The sequence below is a fragment of the Carcharodon carcharias genome, chromosome 12 (assembly GCF_017639515.1).
Source record: "Carcharodon carcharias isolate sCarCar2 chromosome 12, sCarCar2.pri, whole genome shotgun sequence".
NCBI lineage: Eukaryota > Metazoa > Chordata > Chondrichthyes > Lamniformes > Lamnidae > Carcharodon > Carcharodon carcharias.
The window spans coordinates 81,167,126-81,183,407 of NC_054478.1; the positions used below are offsets into that span (position 1 = coordinate 81,167,126).

General features: G+C 41.5%; 1 protein-coding gene across 1 annotated transcript in view; it reads right to left on the reverse strand.

Annotated features, from left to right (window-relative positions):
- dnah9l (dynein, axonemal, heavy polypeptide 9 like) overlaps positions 1 to 16,282 on the reverse strand; it is a 393,205-nt gene that overhangs the window by 94,557 nt on the left and 282,366 nt on the right. Inside the window, exons 42-44 of the mRNA XM_041200867.1 lie at positions 13,114 to 13,248; positions 12,574 to 12,747; positions 5,406 to 5,641 (exon numbers count right to left, since the gene is read on the reverse strand). Coding sequence (XP_041056801.1) covers positions 5,406 to 5,641; positions 12,574 to 12,747; positions 13,114 to 13,248 — 545 coding nt within the window. The remainder of the gene's footprint in view (positions 1 to 5,405; positions 5,642 to 12,573; positions 12,748 to 13,113; positions 13,249 to 16,282) is intronic.

Genomic DNA, 16,282 nt, shown 5'->3' on the forward strand with positions numbered 1-16,282 from the left:
ATACTGAGATCTCCTCAATGCCTTGTCATGCCAGGACATTGCCAGTTATGGCCCCAACTACATATAGGCCTGGTGTTTCTGAGCTTTACTTGTAAACCTGAAGCTCTTCAGTACCTTTTGAATTGTCTCTTCCAGAATTCCCATGCAGTGGGCTCTCAATGTGTCTGAAAGGCTATGGAATTGGTAGTGTCTGTTTAGTAGTAGCTGTCGACATCATTGGTGTCTCACTGTCCCCTCACTTTTCAGTTTTGTTATTCATCATTGCAAAGTTGATCTGTTCCAATGTTCCAAGGTAACCCATGGGTTACCAATCTGTGGCCTCAGTTTCTTAAATTGTTGGCTCCAGTGCAGCTACCATGTTTTACAGAGATTTTAGTATTGCATTGATTGGTTACCATGCCTTGTTGTCTTACCATAAGTTGATGTGGCTTTGCTGATTCTATGGCAGACTTGAGATGGGCGGTATATAGTTTTTCTTGAAACTACTTATTAAGAACTATTTACAAAGACCTCAGGGTAAGCACATGGTTTCCAGGAAACATACTATTCTGCACCTTTGTTGCCTGGAATCTCTTGGTCATCTGACTCTTGATGTCATGCTTACATCATTAATTGGGTACGTCCTTAGATTCTACTTTGTTTACATTTCTTCATTTACCTTCCTGCAGTTGTACGACGAAATATAAACTTTCTCTTATGTTTGATATCTTCAGTTACAGATTTTACAGGCCCTCCTTCGACCCTCTGTTCATCATCTCATCATGTTTCTGTATGATCTGTATTCATCCCAGTGGCTTCCTTCACCTTTCACCCTACAGGATTTAGATATGTTATTTTTCCTTCTGATTTGGTTATGAATAATTTGGCGATCCTCGCTGTTTCATTCCTTTGTTGACCTGAATGCCTGCTGTATGCAACGATGACTCCCTGCTGTGATTTTAACTCCTTTGAGTTGATGAGCTCCTGATACTGCCTGGGGTCCATGCAATGTTCAGAAAATTTCACTGAAGTGCTAAAAGAGACATTCATTGAAGTTTTAAATACATTAATTGGCTGTTGGAGTTGTGGTAGTGGGAGGTGGCGGAGGGGCAGGGGGAGAGGGATGCACCATTGCTGCCGGAAGCCTGCCTCCAGGGAAAGCTCATGGAAATGGAAATGTGTTGCGGAGCTGTACTGACATGCTTCCTTCTGATTTTCTCCAGGAGAAAACAAGATGTTCAGGTAGGCCCATCATGTCAGCCTGTTCCTGCCCGATAGAACTCATTTCTTCCTGGCCCTGACCGCCTCCTCTTCACTTTTGACGTCCGGTCCCTCTACACCTTCATACCCCACCAGGACAGACTGAGGGCTCTCCGCTTCTTCATTGAACAGAGGCCCAAACAATTCCCACCCACCACCGCTCTCCTCTGCCTGGCTGAATTTGGTCTCTCACTAAGCAATTTTTCTTTTAACTTGTCTCACTTCCTCCAAATAAAAGGTGTTGCTATGGGTAGCCGCATGGGCCCAAGTTATGCCTGTCTCTTTATGGGGTATGTGGAACATTCCTTGTTCCAGTCCTACTCAGGACCCCTTCCACAACTCTTTTACCAGTGCATCATTAACTGTATCAGTGCTGCTTCATGCTCTTGTCTGGACCTGGAAAAAGTTATCGATTTTGCTTCCAATTTCCATCCCTCTTGCACCTTCACATGGTCCATCTCCAACACTTCCCTTCCCTTCCTTGACCTCTCTGTCTTCATTTCTGGTGATAGACTGTCCATTAATATTCATTACAAGCCCACTGACTCCCACAACTACCTCGACTACAGGTCCACACATCCTGCTTCCTGTAAGGACTCTATCCCATACTCGCAGTTCCTTCGCCTCCGTTGCATCTGTTCCGATGATGCCACATTCCAAAACAATGCTTCTGACATGTCTTCCTTTCTCCTTAACTGAGGGGTTCCTCCCAATGTGGTTGACAGGGCCCTCAACTATGTCCAACCCATCTCTCGTACCTCTGCCCTCACCTCTTCCCCTCCCTCCAAGAATCATGACAGGGTCCCCCTTGACCTCACTTTTCACCCCACCAGACTCACATTCAAGGGATCATTCTCCGCCATTTCCGCCAACTCCAGCATGATGCTGCCACCAGACACATCTCCCCCTCACCACTGACATCACCCACTACCCAGTCAGCATTCTGTAGGGACCATTCCCTCCATGACACCCTGGCCCACTCCTCCATCACCCCTAACTCCTCATCCCCTTCCCTTTGGCACCTTACCATCCAATCGCAGAAGGCCCAACACCTGTTCTTTTATCTCTTCCCTCCTCACTGTCCAAGGCCCCAAACACTCCTTGGGGAGACTAAACACAGACTGGGAGACCACTTTGAGGAACACCTTCGCTCAGTCCACAAGAATGATCCAAACCTTCCTGTCACTTGCCATTTCAACACTCCACCCTGCTCTCATGCCCACATATCCATCCTTGGCCTGCTGCATTGTTCCAGTGAAGCTCAATGCAAACTGGAGGAACAGCACATCGTCTACCGACTAGACACTTAACAGCCTCCTGGACTTAACATTGAGTTCAACAACTTCAGACCATGAACTCGCTCCTCCATCTTTACCCATTTTTTAATCCAATTACTTTTTTATTTTTATCTTTTTTCCCCAACACCATTCCCCCCAACCCCCAGTAGGGCCATCTGTCACTTGTTTTTATATTTTGCTTTCACAGAGCTTTGACCCTTGTTCTGCTATTAACACATTCTGCTACCTTACCTTTATACCACTATCAGCACTTTCTTTAGTCTTTAACACTACCATTAACACTCCCTTTGTCTTGTGTTCATGACATCTTTGTCAATCTCTACTTAGCTCCCACCTATCCCTGACCTTCTATTTTGCTCCACCTGCTCCACCCCATTTTGAACAGCAGAAAATCCATCACATTTCTACTTCTCTTTAGCACTGAAAAGGAGTCATACAGTCTCAAAATGTTAACTCTGTTTCTCTCTTCACAGGTGCTGCCAGACCTTCATGATTATTTCCTGATGGTTACATACCAGCTAAACATTAATGGACTGGAATTCTTTTTGATTGACAAATATTGCTGGTTGGTCTGAGGGTGCTTTGTCACATGGTTACAACCTCTGATTCACTGGACTTGTGGCAATCCAACTATTGCAGCAAATCAAAGTGCCCTCTTGTTCCAACTGGCCTGATCAATTACAAATCATTAGCAGTAGCTCTGGCAAACATGGCACTGGTCACCTGAGTGATGCACTTCTGTGCAGCTGATTATGAAATCCTGAAGATATCAGCAGCAGATCCATGGAGGCTGCCGGAGGTGAAGAAATTCAGGGCTATGAGGACCTTGACATCCACTGGCAATGCATGTTCACTTGGAGGAGTTCCTCTTCCAGGAGGTGGCATATGTCAGCAATGACCTGTCAAGGAAGTCTGAGCCTCCAGAGAAACTGTTGCTCAGACATTTCCAGAAAATGGATTCTCTGTCAGTATACCTGTACTGAGCATATCACCTCCTGCCAGGTGGAGCTCTGTGTTTCTCACTTCAGCCAGGTGGAGCAGCAGATAGCTAATGAGAAAGCTGCTCCTGCTGGAGTTGCTCCTGCTGGAGTTCCTCTTGTTACTAGTGGTGTAGCTGCTGCTGCTCCTCTTGTCCAAGGTACAATGGAATGAGCTGTTTCCATGCTGCTGTGAAGGCTGGCAGCTGGGAGGGCCTCTCCACTACTGGGAAAATGCTGGTGGGCCAGGAAAATCGCCCTTAAACTTGGCTGTCAACCTAATTTGGCGGGCAGCTGATCCACATTTGGTCCCGCCCCTGGTAAACCTCCCGATGCAGCTCTGTGCTTTTTTCTCAGCCTGCTTCCCCAGGGCCAGGGAATTCCATGCACCTTTCTACTATGACAGCACAATCTCTAATCACTTCACAAGGCTATCATTGCCACACCCTTTCTTTAATGCAGAAGGAAACCACACAAACGGTGAGGCAACAAATGGTGCCTGCCTGCTCAGAGGCCGCCTGCTCACCCTGCCCCCACCCCAGATGGACACACTGGACATCATAAATTGGAGGCACATCATGGCCATGGCAAGTGACAATGCTGGAGGGTAGATTGCAAAGGCTTTCTTCAAACTTTATCCTCTTCTCCCTTCTTATTTCTATCTAATGTTACACTAGGAGTGTCAAACATAAGGCTAAGGTTGGGTGTACAGCATTGATAACATGTACAAGAACAGTACACAAGTGACTAGTGGACTTCACCTTACTATCCAACTTGGCGGCTCCATAGCTGGCAGGCCAAGACCTTAAGTAATTGCTAGTGCACAAACTCTTTTAAAAAACTCATCCTTTTATATCTGCATCTTTGCCCTCTTCGAGAGAAACAGGATTTGATTTTGTCCACTAGATTCCTGTTGTACATAGTGGTAAGTGTGTGCAGTGTGCACCCATATTGGTGGTTTGCCTTGCTGTGTGGCAGCTTCTCCTACAAGAAGTGGAAGTGGGTTATTATGAGTTTTGATCCTTGTCATGTATTAGCCAGCTAACCTTAGTGTGCAGTGCATGCTTTTAAGAGGATGAAGCGGCATGTGTGGACATGATGGGTGAGTAATTGTAAGGGCAGTAGTAGTTTATGAAGAAGCAGAAAAGAAGTGCAGTATCTCCTGTGCAGTGGGAGGCAGGGAGGTAAATGGTTCTGAGGCAAAGATAGAGTTAGGCAGTGGTGTATGAGATGTGAAGGAGAGACTTAAGTTTGCATTCCTGATGAGGTTATTCAATTTCTTGCTGACTGCAAGCAGATTTTGGAAATAATGCTGCTCACATTCATAAGTTATGCCACTTCTGCCAAGCCTGTTACTTCACTTGCCTTAGCACCTGCTAAACATCTGAGGTGAAGTTGTCCTTCTTCTACTGAATTTCTTCCACTAGCCCAACCATGGGCACATTTAAAAACCTCTGGGTCCATTGGAATTCTTCCACCCAAGGACATTTTCCAAGAGCTGCTCTGTCTTGCTTTTGACATCAAAAATGCACCTCCCCTTTCATTTGCTATGGATTCTTAAGAACCTCAATTGTTCTAAATTTCTCACATCCAAATTGACAAGCTGAATATTTTATGCTGACAGCTTGCATCACCTATGTAAATAAGTGGTGGCCTGGAATCTTCCCCAGGCAGCCAATCTCACTCCAAATATCTCACTTCCCTGCTGGGTGACCAAAAGCAATCCTATGTAATTATCAGAGTAGAAAAGATGTAGCTGTTTCTTTAAAGGATAGGGAGGAGGTTCACATGAAAGGTCAATGACGGCTTTTTTCTATGAGTATTGTGCCTTGAAAGATTAACTTTGTTTTCTTGCACATTTTCGTTGCAGATTAAGCAGTTATTGTCTTACCCCTTTTGACCCAAATTAATGACTTTCAAATCTGTGCCATATTTGCTTTTGATCCACTTGATTCCCTGAAGTTGAGGATCAATCAAGAGTGGCCATCGTTCACAGTTGGAAAAAATAGTGGCATTTTCCATGGATGTTTTATCACTGGGCAAGCCTTCATTGTTCCAAGCTGCAATTGTTGCATCATCAGTGAGCAAGGCAACAGCATCCAAACCTCCAGTCATTGGAATTGGAACCTAGGTAAAGAAGTGAAATCATTTAATGCATTTTAAATTATTTCTTGTTAGTAATTTTGCTGTAGGAACATCCAAGCTTACAACGGAATTGTTTATTGTTGCTAGATTGTAAACTAGCAAAAATAAAAATCAAAGGAACACATGGACGATTTATCTTGAATTTTCTACATTAAGTGACATTAATACTTCCTTTTACATACATTTTATAATATCTTCTGCATGAGTGAGGTGTTTAAACATAATTTAAAAATCTCAGCTCTATCACGATAAGGGAAGTCTTATTATTTATTGTGATCCAAAATACCTCTGGTGGAACTATATTTTTTGTCTGGATGGGTAATGTAATTGTACCATTTACCCACTTACACCATTTTTGTATTTGTCCATTAACTACCACATTAGAATATACAAATGACTTATAGTTTCAAATTAAATGGTTAAATACTGGTTACTAAAACATATGTATAATAGGCATTAGGATATTAACTTATTCCTTAGTTTATATGATAGGTAACATCTTATCATGATGAACAAGCTCCTCATGGCCTCAAAGTCAGTTAATAAAAATACATTTATAGTTCAGACACTTGAATGCAGTGCCACTGTGGACGCAAAGGCCACAAAATTGGGCTCCAAAGTGTTGCTGGTATTGGCACTCTGGAAGCCTGGAAGTGCTGAAAATGGTGGCTGCTCCATTTCTGGCCACTTCCAACATGGCCTGTGCAGATTGCCATGCTTGGAGGCATGGGCCTGTCATTCCGGGAGTGTGGAGTTAGTAAGTTGTGACAACACTCAGCATCTAGTGCTGACTGGTGCCTAACCTGCAATGTTGGACCTCGCAGCTCCTTTTAATGCCTTCTCAGACATTCACAGCTGAACACATATTAAGCTACATGAGGGACTACCCCACGATTGCTGTTTAAAGGCATCAGCATAGGATTTTCAGGTGAGGTGCTTTTGACTTTCTTTTGCTGCTGTAGAATTATCGGATACTCTTCTTGGAGAAGCACTCACAAACTTCTGGAGTCAAAAGGGACTTGTGTTGGATTTTTCCAAAGAATTCAATAGAGTTTGAAGGTCTCTGAGCAGAAAGCCAGCTCTCTCTCATGGAGGCTATAGTTACAGTCACTCATGGGCTGCAAAATAAGATGGAAATGGAACACAGACAGCTGGGTAGGAAAAGTGTGTGCAGTAGAAAGAGGAGAAAAGCTCTCAATCGGAGGCCTTACTCACCAGTGAGCTTCAGGGAGCATTTCTGCTATCTTCATCTCAGCTAGGAGCAGTGTCTGAGGAGGTTACAATTCACCAATGAGGTGGTCACTGAACCATGTCAAACCTTACAACCTGACCTGTAGTTGCAGAGCAAAGTGCGGATGGCACTGCCTGTGACTGTCATGATCACCATGGCCCTCAATACCTCAAAGTCCTTCCAGGCTGGAGCCAGCAACATCGCCAACACCTCATAGTTTGCCATGCATCAACTCATCAGGCAAACAACAGAGATGATGGAAGGAAAGGGGCCTCATCAATTTCTTTACGCAGAAAGAAGCAGGAGGAAGTGGGCATGTTGCCTTGTCAGGGTAACAGGATTTCCAATGCTTCAGGAAGCCATCGACTGCATACACTTGATTCTGCAAGTGCTACATTCCAATGGGAGATGGACTTGAACTGCAAGGAATCCATTCTCATAAATTGCAGCTGGTGTGTGATCGTGCAGGGAGTTGACATGAGTTGATTGGTGCTTTTTATTCTGGCAGCAGCCATGATGCTTTGATTCTGCATCAGCATGTACCCAGCATATTCAAGCAACAATGACGGTCCAGAAGGTGGTTGCTTAATGACAAGGGCTACCCACTCTACAAAAGGCCGATGACACCCCTCCACCACCCAACCACTTGTGGACAGTGTGCATACAATGAGAGTCATCCTGTGATTAGTACACCATAGAGCTAACCAATGGCATCCTCAAACAACTGAAAAGAACTGAAGAATGTTCAGTGTTTGTGGGTATAGTGCTCAAGGACAAGGAGAGGAATAAAATTGATAAGAAAAGGAGGAAAAATATTTGGGGCCTGAAAATGTGTTTGCTTGATGCAGGTGTGTGATAGGCTTCTCCACAATTTCTCCTGGTGAACTTGTCATTATTCATCTATTACCAGTTGGAGGTGAAATCATTTAAATGCGACGGACATATGTCCATGCCACTATGGGCATCTTCAGTATCCACCGACTGCAAGAGACCACAATCTCTGCAGTCTGTGCCATGGAAGCCAGAACCACCCCCGCTGGAGGCTAACACAGTCCTGAAATGGCCCTTCAGCTTTCTTTTGAAAGAAGGATTAGAGACTGTGGTAAATTTCTAAAATCTTGAGCATTCAGGCTGTGGTCCATACCTGGATCTTCAAGGTGAGCCCTACATTCACCAGTACGCCTGGGGGCGGAACTTAATGGCCCCTTCCTGCCGGTGGGATTTTAAGTTCCCGCTGAAGTCAATGGACTTTCGTATGGCTCGCCACAGTGTACAGCCCCATCCCCACCGCAACAGGGCCATAAAACTCGGCCCCTGGTTTTACATGGTGTAGTGAGCAGCCACCCTTTGACTAAAGTGGGAGCACAGAACTACTGACTTGAGAGTCATGGTTCCTACCACAGGCCTCCCTACCCTGTTAGACATAATTAAGGAGGCCAGAAACTTTGCTTCTTAAATGGCCCTGTGGAAAGTTTCTAATAGTGCTGGCTTAATTTTCACCCTAATTTAATTTATTTTCTTCTAAATATTTCTCAATATTCATTTATGGGACATGGGCAGCGCTAGAGGCCAGCATTTATTGCCCATCCCTAATTGCCCTTGAGAAGGTGGTGATGAGCCAACCTCTTGAACTGCTGCAGTCCATGTGGTGTAGGTATACCCTCAATGCTGTTAGGGAGGGAGTTCCAGGATGTTAATCCAACAAAGGTGAAGGGAAAATGGTATAGTTCCAAACTAGGATGGTGAGCTGCTTGGAGGGGAACTTGCAGGTGCTGGTGTTCCCATGCGCCTGTTTCCTTCTTCTAGTGGTAGAAGCCATGGGTTTGGAAGATGCTGTTGAAGAAGCCTTGGTGAATGCTACAGTGCATCATGTAGATGGTAAACATAGCTGCCATTGTGTGCCAGTGGTAGTGAGAGTGAATGTTTAAGGCAATGGATGGGGTGCCAGTCAAATGTCCTGTTGAACTCCCTGACTGTTATTGGTGCTGCACTCATGTGGGCAAATGGAAAGTACTCCAGCACGCCCCTGACTCGTGCCTTGTAAGTGGTGGACAGGCTTTGGGGAGTGAGGAGGTGAGTTACTCACTGCAGAATTCCCAACCTCTGACCTGCTCTTGAAGCCACAGTATTTATGTGGCTAGTCCAGTCAAGTTTCTGGTCAATGGTCACCCCTCAGGATGTTAATAGTGGGTGATTCAGCAATGGTAATGCTGTTGAATGTCAAGGAGAGATGGGAGCATTCTCCCTTGTTGGAGATTGTCATTACCTGGCACATATGTGACCTGAATGCTACTTGCCACTTATCAGCCAAGGCCAGAATGTTGTCCAGGTTTTGCTGTTTGAGGGTACAGACTGTTTCAGTATCTGAGGAGTTGCAAATGATATTGAACACTGCGGAATCATCAGCGATCATCTCACTTCTGATATTATGATGGAGGGAAGGTCATTGATAAAGCAGCTGAAGATGGTTAGGCCTAGGACGCTACCCTGAGGAACTCCTGGAGCGATGTCCTGGGCTGTGATGATTGACTTCCAACAACCACAACCACAACCACCTTCCTTCCTGCTAAATATGACTCCAACCAGTGGAGAGTTTTCCCCCTGATGCCTATGTCTTTAATTTTGCTAGAACTCCTCAATGTCACACTCGGTCAAATGCTGCCTTGATGTCAAGGCCAGTCAGTCGCATCTCATCTATGGAGGTCAACTCTTTAGTTCATGTTTGGATCAAGGCTGTAATGAGATCTAGAGCCAAGTGGCCCTGGTGGAATCCAAGCTGAGCATCGGTGAGTAAGGGTCACTTGAGAGCAATGTTGATGAAACCTTCCATCACTTTGATAATGATCAAGAGTAGATTGAAGGGGTGATAATTGCTTGGACTGGATTTGTCCTGCTTTGTGTGGACAGGACCTACCGGGCCAATTTTCCACGTTGTGGGGTAGATACCTGCATTGTAGCTGCCAAGGAACAGCTCAGCTAGATGTGTGGCTAGTTTTGGAGCACAAGTCTTCAGTACTGCTGCTGGAATGCTGTTAGGGCCCATAGCCTTTGTTGCATCCAGTACCTTCAACTATTTCTCGATATCACATGGAGTGAATCAAATTTACTGAAGACTGTCATCTGTGATGCTGGGCACTTCAGATGGAGCTCGAGATAAATCATCCACTCAGCACTCCTGGCTAAAGATGATTGCAAATACTTCAGCCTTGTCTTTTGCATTCTGGGCTTTGCCATAATTCTGGAATGAAGCCTCCTCCTCCCATTTAATTGTTCACACCCATTCACGATTTGAAATGACAGGACTGCAGAGCTTTGATTCGATCCATTGGTTGTGGGATCTCTTAGCTCAGTCTGTGACATGCTGCGTCCCCTGTTTAACCTGTTTGTAGTTCTGTGTTGTAGCTTAACCAGATTGGTACCTTGTTTTTGGTGTGCCTGGTCCCAAGCCTGCCAGGCTCTCCTACATGCCTCATCAAACCATGATTGGTCCATTAGCTTGCTGTTAATGGTACAATGAGGTATATGCTGACCCATATTACAAAGGAATACAATTCTGCAGCTGCTGATAGCTCACAGTGTCTCATGGATGCCCAGTTTTGAGTTGATAGATCTGTTCTGAATCTAGCCCCTGTACCATTATCTTGGTACCACAAAACATAATGGGGGGGTGCCCTCATTTTGAAGACAGGTCTTTGCCTCTACAAATTCTGTGTGATGGTACCTCTGCCCAATATTGTCATGGACATATGTATCTGCGACAGATTGGTGAGGACTGAGGAGAAGGAGTCTGGGACGTTGATTGTAAGGTATGATTCTAGGATGACAATGTCAGGTTGTTGCTTGACTGGTCTGTGGGACAGTGCTCCTGCTTTTGGCTTAAGTCCCAGATGTTAGTGAGGAGGACTGTACAGTGTTGGCTGGGCTGGGTGTGCCTTTATCATATCTGATGGCTAGATTGATGCTGGGTGGTACATCCTTTTTTATTCTTATTTGTCTTTTCCTTAGAAATCTGATACAACTGAATGGCTGGTCTGGTGTTTGAGGATGGCAGATTTCCTTTCCTAAAGAACATTAGTTAATCAGATGCATTTTTATGACAATCCAGTAGTTTCACCAACAATATAACTGAGACTAGTATTTTGTTTGAGATTTATTTAATTAATTAAATTGAAAATTGAACTCAGGTGTCTGGAACATTAGTCAGACCCCTTGGTTGCCAATCCAGTAACATTACCACTATGCCACCATTCCCATTTTATTGTACAATGTTGTATCTTAAGAGGTAGCAGGTCCAACTGGATAGATTACAATCCCCAAAATTGCCATCATCAGCATCAGAAATAGCTGAATACCAAATGCAACAGAGTAAAAAGCATTTTGACAATAGCTTAATCCAATTGCTGAGCTGCTAGGGCAGCGCTGAGGTTAAATGATGTGGGCCGAGAAACAAAGGTATCTGGCTTGAATAAGCAAAACTAATACCATTAGATTTGCATTATTCCTTTAAGGTACTGCCTTATAAAGACTGCAGTGTGAGAGTTGAAGTTAATTTTGAAATTTCAGAGAAAAGGGCTGGATGCGGAGCTGCAGCAGAAAAGGTTGGCAACTGAGATGCTACAAGAAACTAGCACCCAGCTGGGTTTCTTATCTAGTTTGAGGGGAAAAGTGAATAACCATCTTGCCCAATAATGATAATCATCCACAAATATAAAAGTATTGTTCTGTTGTGTTAGCCTGGAAGGAAAGGAGACTGTACCTTTCATATTTTGCCTATCTTTGGGTCAGTTCAAGTGGAGTCAAGATTGTAGGGCTAATCACCTGCATTACGGACTATGGGTTAAAAATTTGTTCACATAATTCTGCATCAAAGCAGTGCCACGCAGACCACATTGATTTCCTGGGGCAGGCAACCCCATGGGTTTCTCACTACCTGCAAGGCCCTCTGAGTTTCTTCAATGATATCAATGAGAAAGCTGGTAGGGGTCACCCAGAAAGCAGCTGCAGCATTGTCTGGCCCAGGGGAATCACTGTCATTTACATGGCACCGCTTTGAAGTGGTACCATGCAAACAAAGTTTTAGCCTTGTATGTATTTGCCTCTTCCTTTCTGTATTCTGAGTCTTGGGGAGAATTGGATTTGTTGCAAAGTCTGCCAAAGAAAGGGAACTCTCAAAAATTGCAAAAGACTGAAGGCCTGTGGAAATACTAAATTACCAGAGCAGCTTTATCAAGTTGGGCTTCAGTTTGAGAGGTATATACATACAACAAAACACCTAAGAGCCATGATTATACTTGTTAGTGATGAAAAAAACAAAAAAAAACCATAAAAATTCTAGCTTTGCTAGAATTACATAATATTTGTAATGTCATAAAAATATATTTGCATCGCTTGTGTTATTTCACTATAATGTAGATAAACTCATCTCTTTTTCATTCAGAATAAAAACAAATTTACAATCAACTAGGTATGCTTCAGTTCCCAGAGATAAGCTTTCATTAAACCTGACCAAAAGTTTTTTAAACTGTCTATGGTCCTATTATAATTAGAAAATTTTAAAAGGTGATATAAGCACAATGAAGATCACCAATACTATTGAGATCATGTTATTAGCATTTATGATGAAAATAGTTCCAAGAACTGTTGTATGAAAATACATTTTACCATTAGCAACTAAAATATCTACCTTTTGGCTTCTCAGGTAAGGCATCCACATGTTTTGAACAAGCTCATATCGATACCTCTTTGAGAAAGAACCAGCGTAAGAAATGAAAGCTGTCATCAACAGAACATCTCCACAGAGAGTTTCCTCCTGTTCATGATACTGTGTGACAGACTGAGCCCAGCGTACATTCTCTGACTAACGTAAGAAAAGCAACAAAAAATTTAAAACATCAATAAATGCTCTCACAGCAGAAAATAAAAGCTATATAGACTACTAAATTATACTTATTTTCTTTTGATGAAAATGAAGCTGAACAGCATACATCTTATAAATGATATCATGGCAAATATTTTACATTGCAGCATTTAGATTTTAACAACTGTGTCAACATTTTATTTAATAGTGGAAAAAGAGTATGTTAAAATAGAACAGAGGTATTTATGGTATTAAGATATTTAAAGCAGTTTGGCTGTTTTAAATTATTAAAACCATTTTGAGATGCACAACACGCCATAACATAATAGGTATATTGCTGCACCAAGAGGTTTTATATGGTCTCACCTCTAGACCTTTCACTAATCTGTTAGCCAGTTCAATTGTCTTATTGGTTCTGTTCACTTCATCCTGACAACGGACTTTTTCAGACGTGGCTCTTTCAAAGGCTGCTGTTAATCCAGTCAAGCTCATGTCTAATTCCTTTCAATAATGAAAAGCAGTTGGAATTAAAACAAAGTCTCTAGGTTGATACTCCATTACAACAATCCTGCTCTTCCTACCACAAAAGGAAAGTCTAAAGTAAACTTTTGGGTCTCTTCTGGTCCTGGCCCCCTTTTCCAAGTCTTCACCTGGTGGGAAAACTACAGTGGCTTCCTCTCCCAGGTCTCCAGTTAAAATTGCTATTAGGTAATCAATTACATTATCAGGACACTATGTGTGTTGGGTAGGTGCCTTTGCTGCTTGTTGAATAGAGCAGGTTAAAAGTCAAACAATGGGATTCTGGCAGCTTTCTGAAATGTAAGTAATCTGGGTGATTGTAACTCCACACCTGCCTGCTGAAAAGGTTAAAATTCCTCATATACATTTTGTTTAAAAATTCAACACATTGTTCTTTCTGGTTTTAAATGCAGAACTTAGAACTTCTGCCAGTGAAATGTCCCTGGCGTAAAAGACTGATTTCTTTTCCCTGAGATTTGCCACAATTTTCAATAGGCACTATTTTGTACTGGCATATTCTGTATATGCAAAATATAATTTATTATTCATGTAAATAATATTTGAATAATTAAATCATTTGACATCCATTGGCGGTTATATATGGTGAATTATAAGAACTTGGTTACATAACCTTTGGCTGCTCATTAAGGGAGCCAATATGTCTGCTGATCACTACAGATAATATATAAACTTCCGTCATATCATTCTAAAAGGAGAAAGCTGGACAATTTCCCAGTCAAAACAGAAAATAAACTATGCCCATGAGAGAAAAGGAATGGTGAAAAAAAGAATCATCTACATTCGCATTGGAGGCAAGATTGTGCAGAAAAAACTTACACAAAAAAGACATGATCCATTGTACTTTAATTTCTGAAATGGTTTCAAGGTAAAATTTAAAAAATCAAATCAACATCCATTGAGGATAAGAGATACTAGAGAACAAATAAAATGGTGACGAGTACTACTTGTTTGATTACATTTTTATTCCAGTGGGCTCTGAATTTAACCAGTGTTGAAGACATATGAGAACATAAGAAATAGGAGGAGTAGGCCATTCGCCCCCTCAGGTCTGCTTCACCATTCAACAAGATCAAACCCCATATGGCAGTGCCTTAACTCCAGATTCCTGCCTGACCTCATAACCCTTGACTCCCTTGTCGATCAAAAATCTAACTCAGCCTTGAATATATTCAACGATGCAGCCTCCACTGCTCACTGGGAAAGAGAATTCCAAACACTAATGACCCTATGGGAGAAGAAATTCCTCCTCAACTCTGTCTTAAATGATATTATGATATAATTACAATTAATTAATAATTAAAATACTGCAAATGCTAGAAATCTGAAATAAAAACAAAAAATACTGGAAATACTGAGAAGGTGAGGTAGCATTTGTGGGGATAGAAACAGAATTAATCTTTTAGGTAGATGATCTATGCTCAGAATAAATTGTGTACAATATCTAAAGGCTAATTTTCAAGCATGCATGCAATGTACATTATCTTGGAAATTATGCATAAAATATCATACACAATGTATTTTTCTAATATTTTATTTAAATAAGACAGAATGCTGAGACCAGCAACATTTTTTTAATGTTTCAAAAAACACACCTTAAATTTCATCCTGTATTGTTAAAATGAAGGTAATGTAAATGAAGATATTAATATAAATATTAATCTGTATTAGTTATTTCAAATCTATGAGGAAAATATCTATGCTGCTTTTGACTATTATAAATAATTTTAAATATGAAAAAGCATATGTATTTTTTTCTTTATATACTAATATGAGTAGTTTTAGAATAAATGCAGATGCATATTTTGATGTTTGCAGATAATTTCAAAGTAGCTACATTTTCTCTCTGAATCTCTTTGTATTTGAAGTGCTGCCCTTTTCAAAACAAGTGAAAGTTCAATCAAGTTTTGGTGCCATGATGATCAAACAGTGTCACATCACTATGGCAATGTCTGCCAGGGCCACAAATGCAGATCAGCTTTAATTGTACTAGGCCTTATTGCTGGTGCATGTCAATCAGAACCTATGAATTGAAGAAAATTTGCTCTGTTCATTCTGTTAAATGATGTATCCAATTAAACCTGTTAGAATTCATGATCTTCAGTCAAGGTTAAATGAAAGTAGTTACTCCTGTCAGCTATGTGATTAAATGCTGCCTACATCAGGCACATTTATGTGCGAAATTAAAATTTTGTCTAAAGCATGAATCTTTATGCATGCCAGTTAATTATCTTGCAGTCCTTCTACACATTAAATGCCCAGTACATTTGTTCTTAATCATCAGGTGCAATTTAAAACACACTTCATACCCAGCATTTAACTAGATTCCTCCATTTTAATGAATTCTGTTATAACTGAAAATGTTACTCTTTTCATGGGTTTGGCTGTTGCTACACTATTACAGATAATCAACATTCAAAGGTGTAGTAACTCTACACTTAAGAAAGCTAAAAAAATTATAATTTTAGAGAAGCGTTTAAAAGGAATCCTGTTTGATACAACACAGGTAACGATCCATGATCTATAGTACAATGGCATGGTGGCTTGTGCTTTTAGGTGTTCATTTTCTAATGTTCATGGTGCTGTGAATCCATGCAGTCCTTTGACTATCACACCACAAAAGTAGTCACAACCATAAAATTCTCAATGTTAATGACACTTTTGTTAAATGGGGCTTTGTGATTCTTCTTTAAAAAAACAAGATAACAATTTTAGATCTGATTTCAGCATCTAAATAATCAAAATTTTATGACAGGATTATAAGGGACAGGAAAAGTCAGCAATAAAAAATGCCTTAGCTATGTTTAAACAATCTGAATTTATTGGACTTTTTAAATATTTGTTTTTTTTTTAAGTGTGATTATAGCTGATTTGGGTGGAAAAGCTTCAAATACTTAAAAGAATGTTCAATTCAGAAGTTCTTTGTTGCATTTTTACTTTTCAAAAATTTCTTCTTAGCCATCTCCCCAAACCACAGTGACCTCCTTCGTAAGGAGAA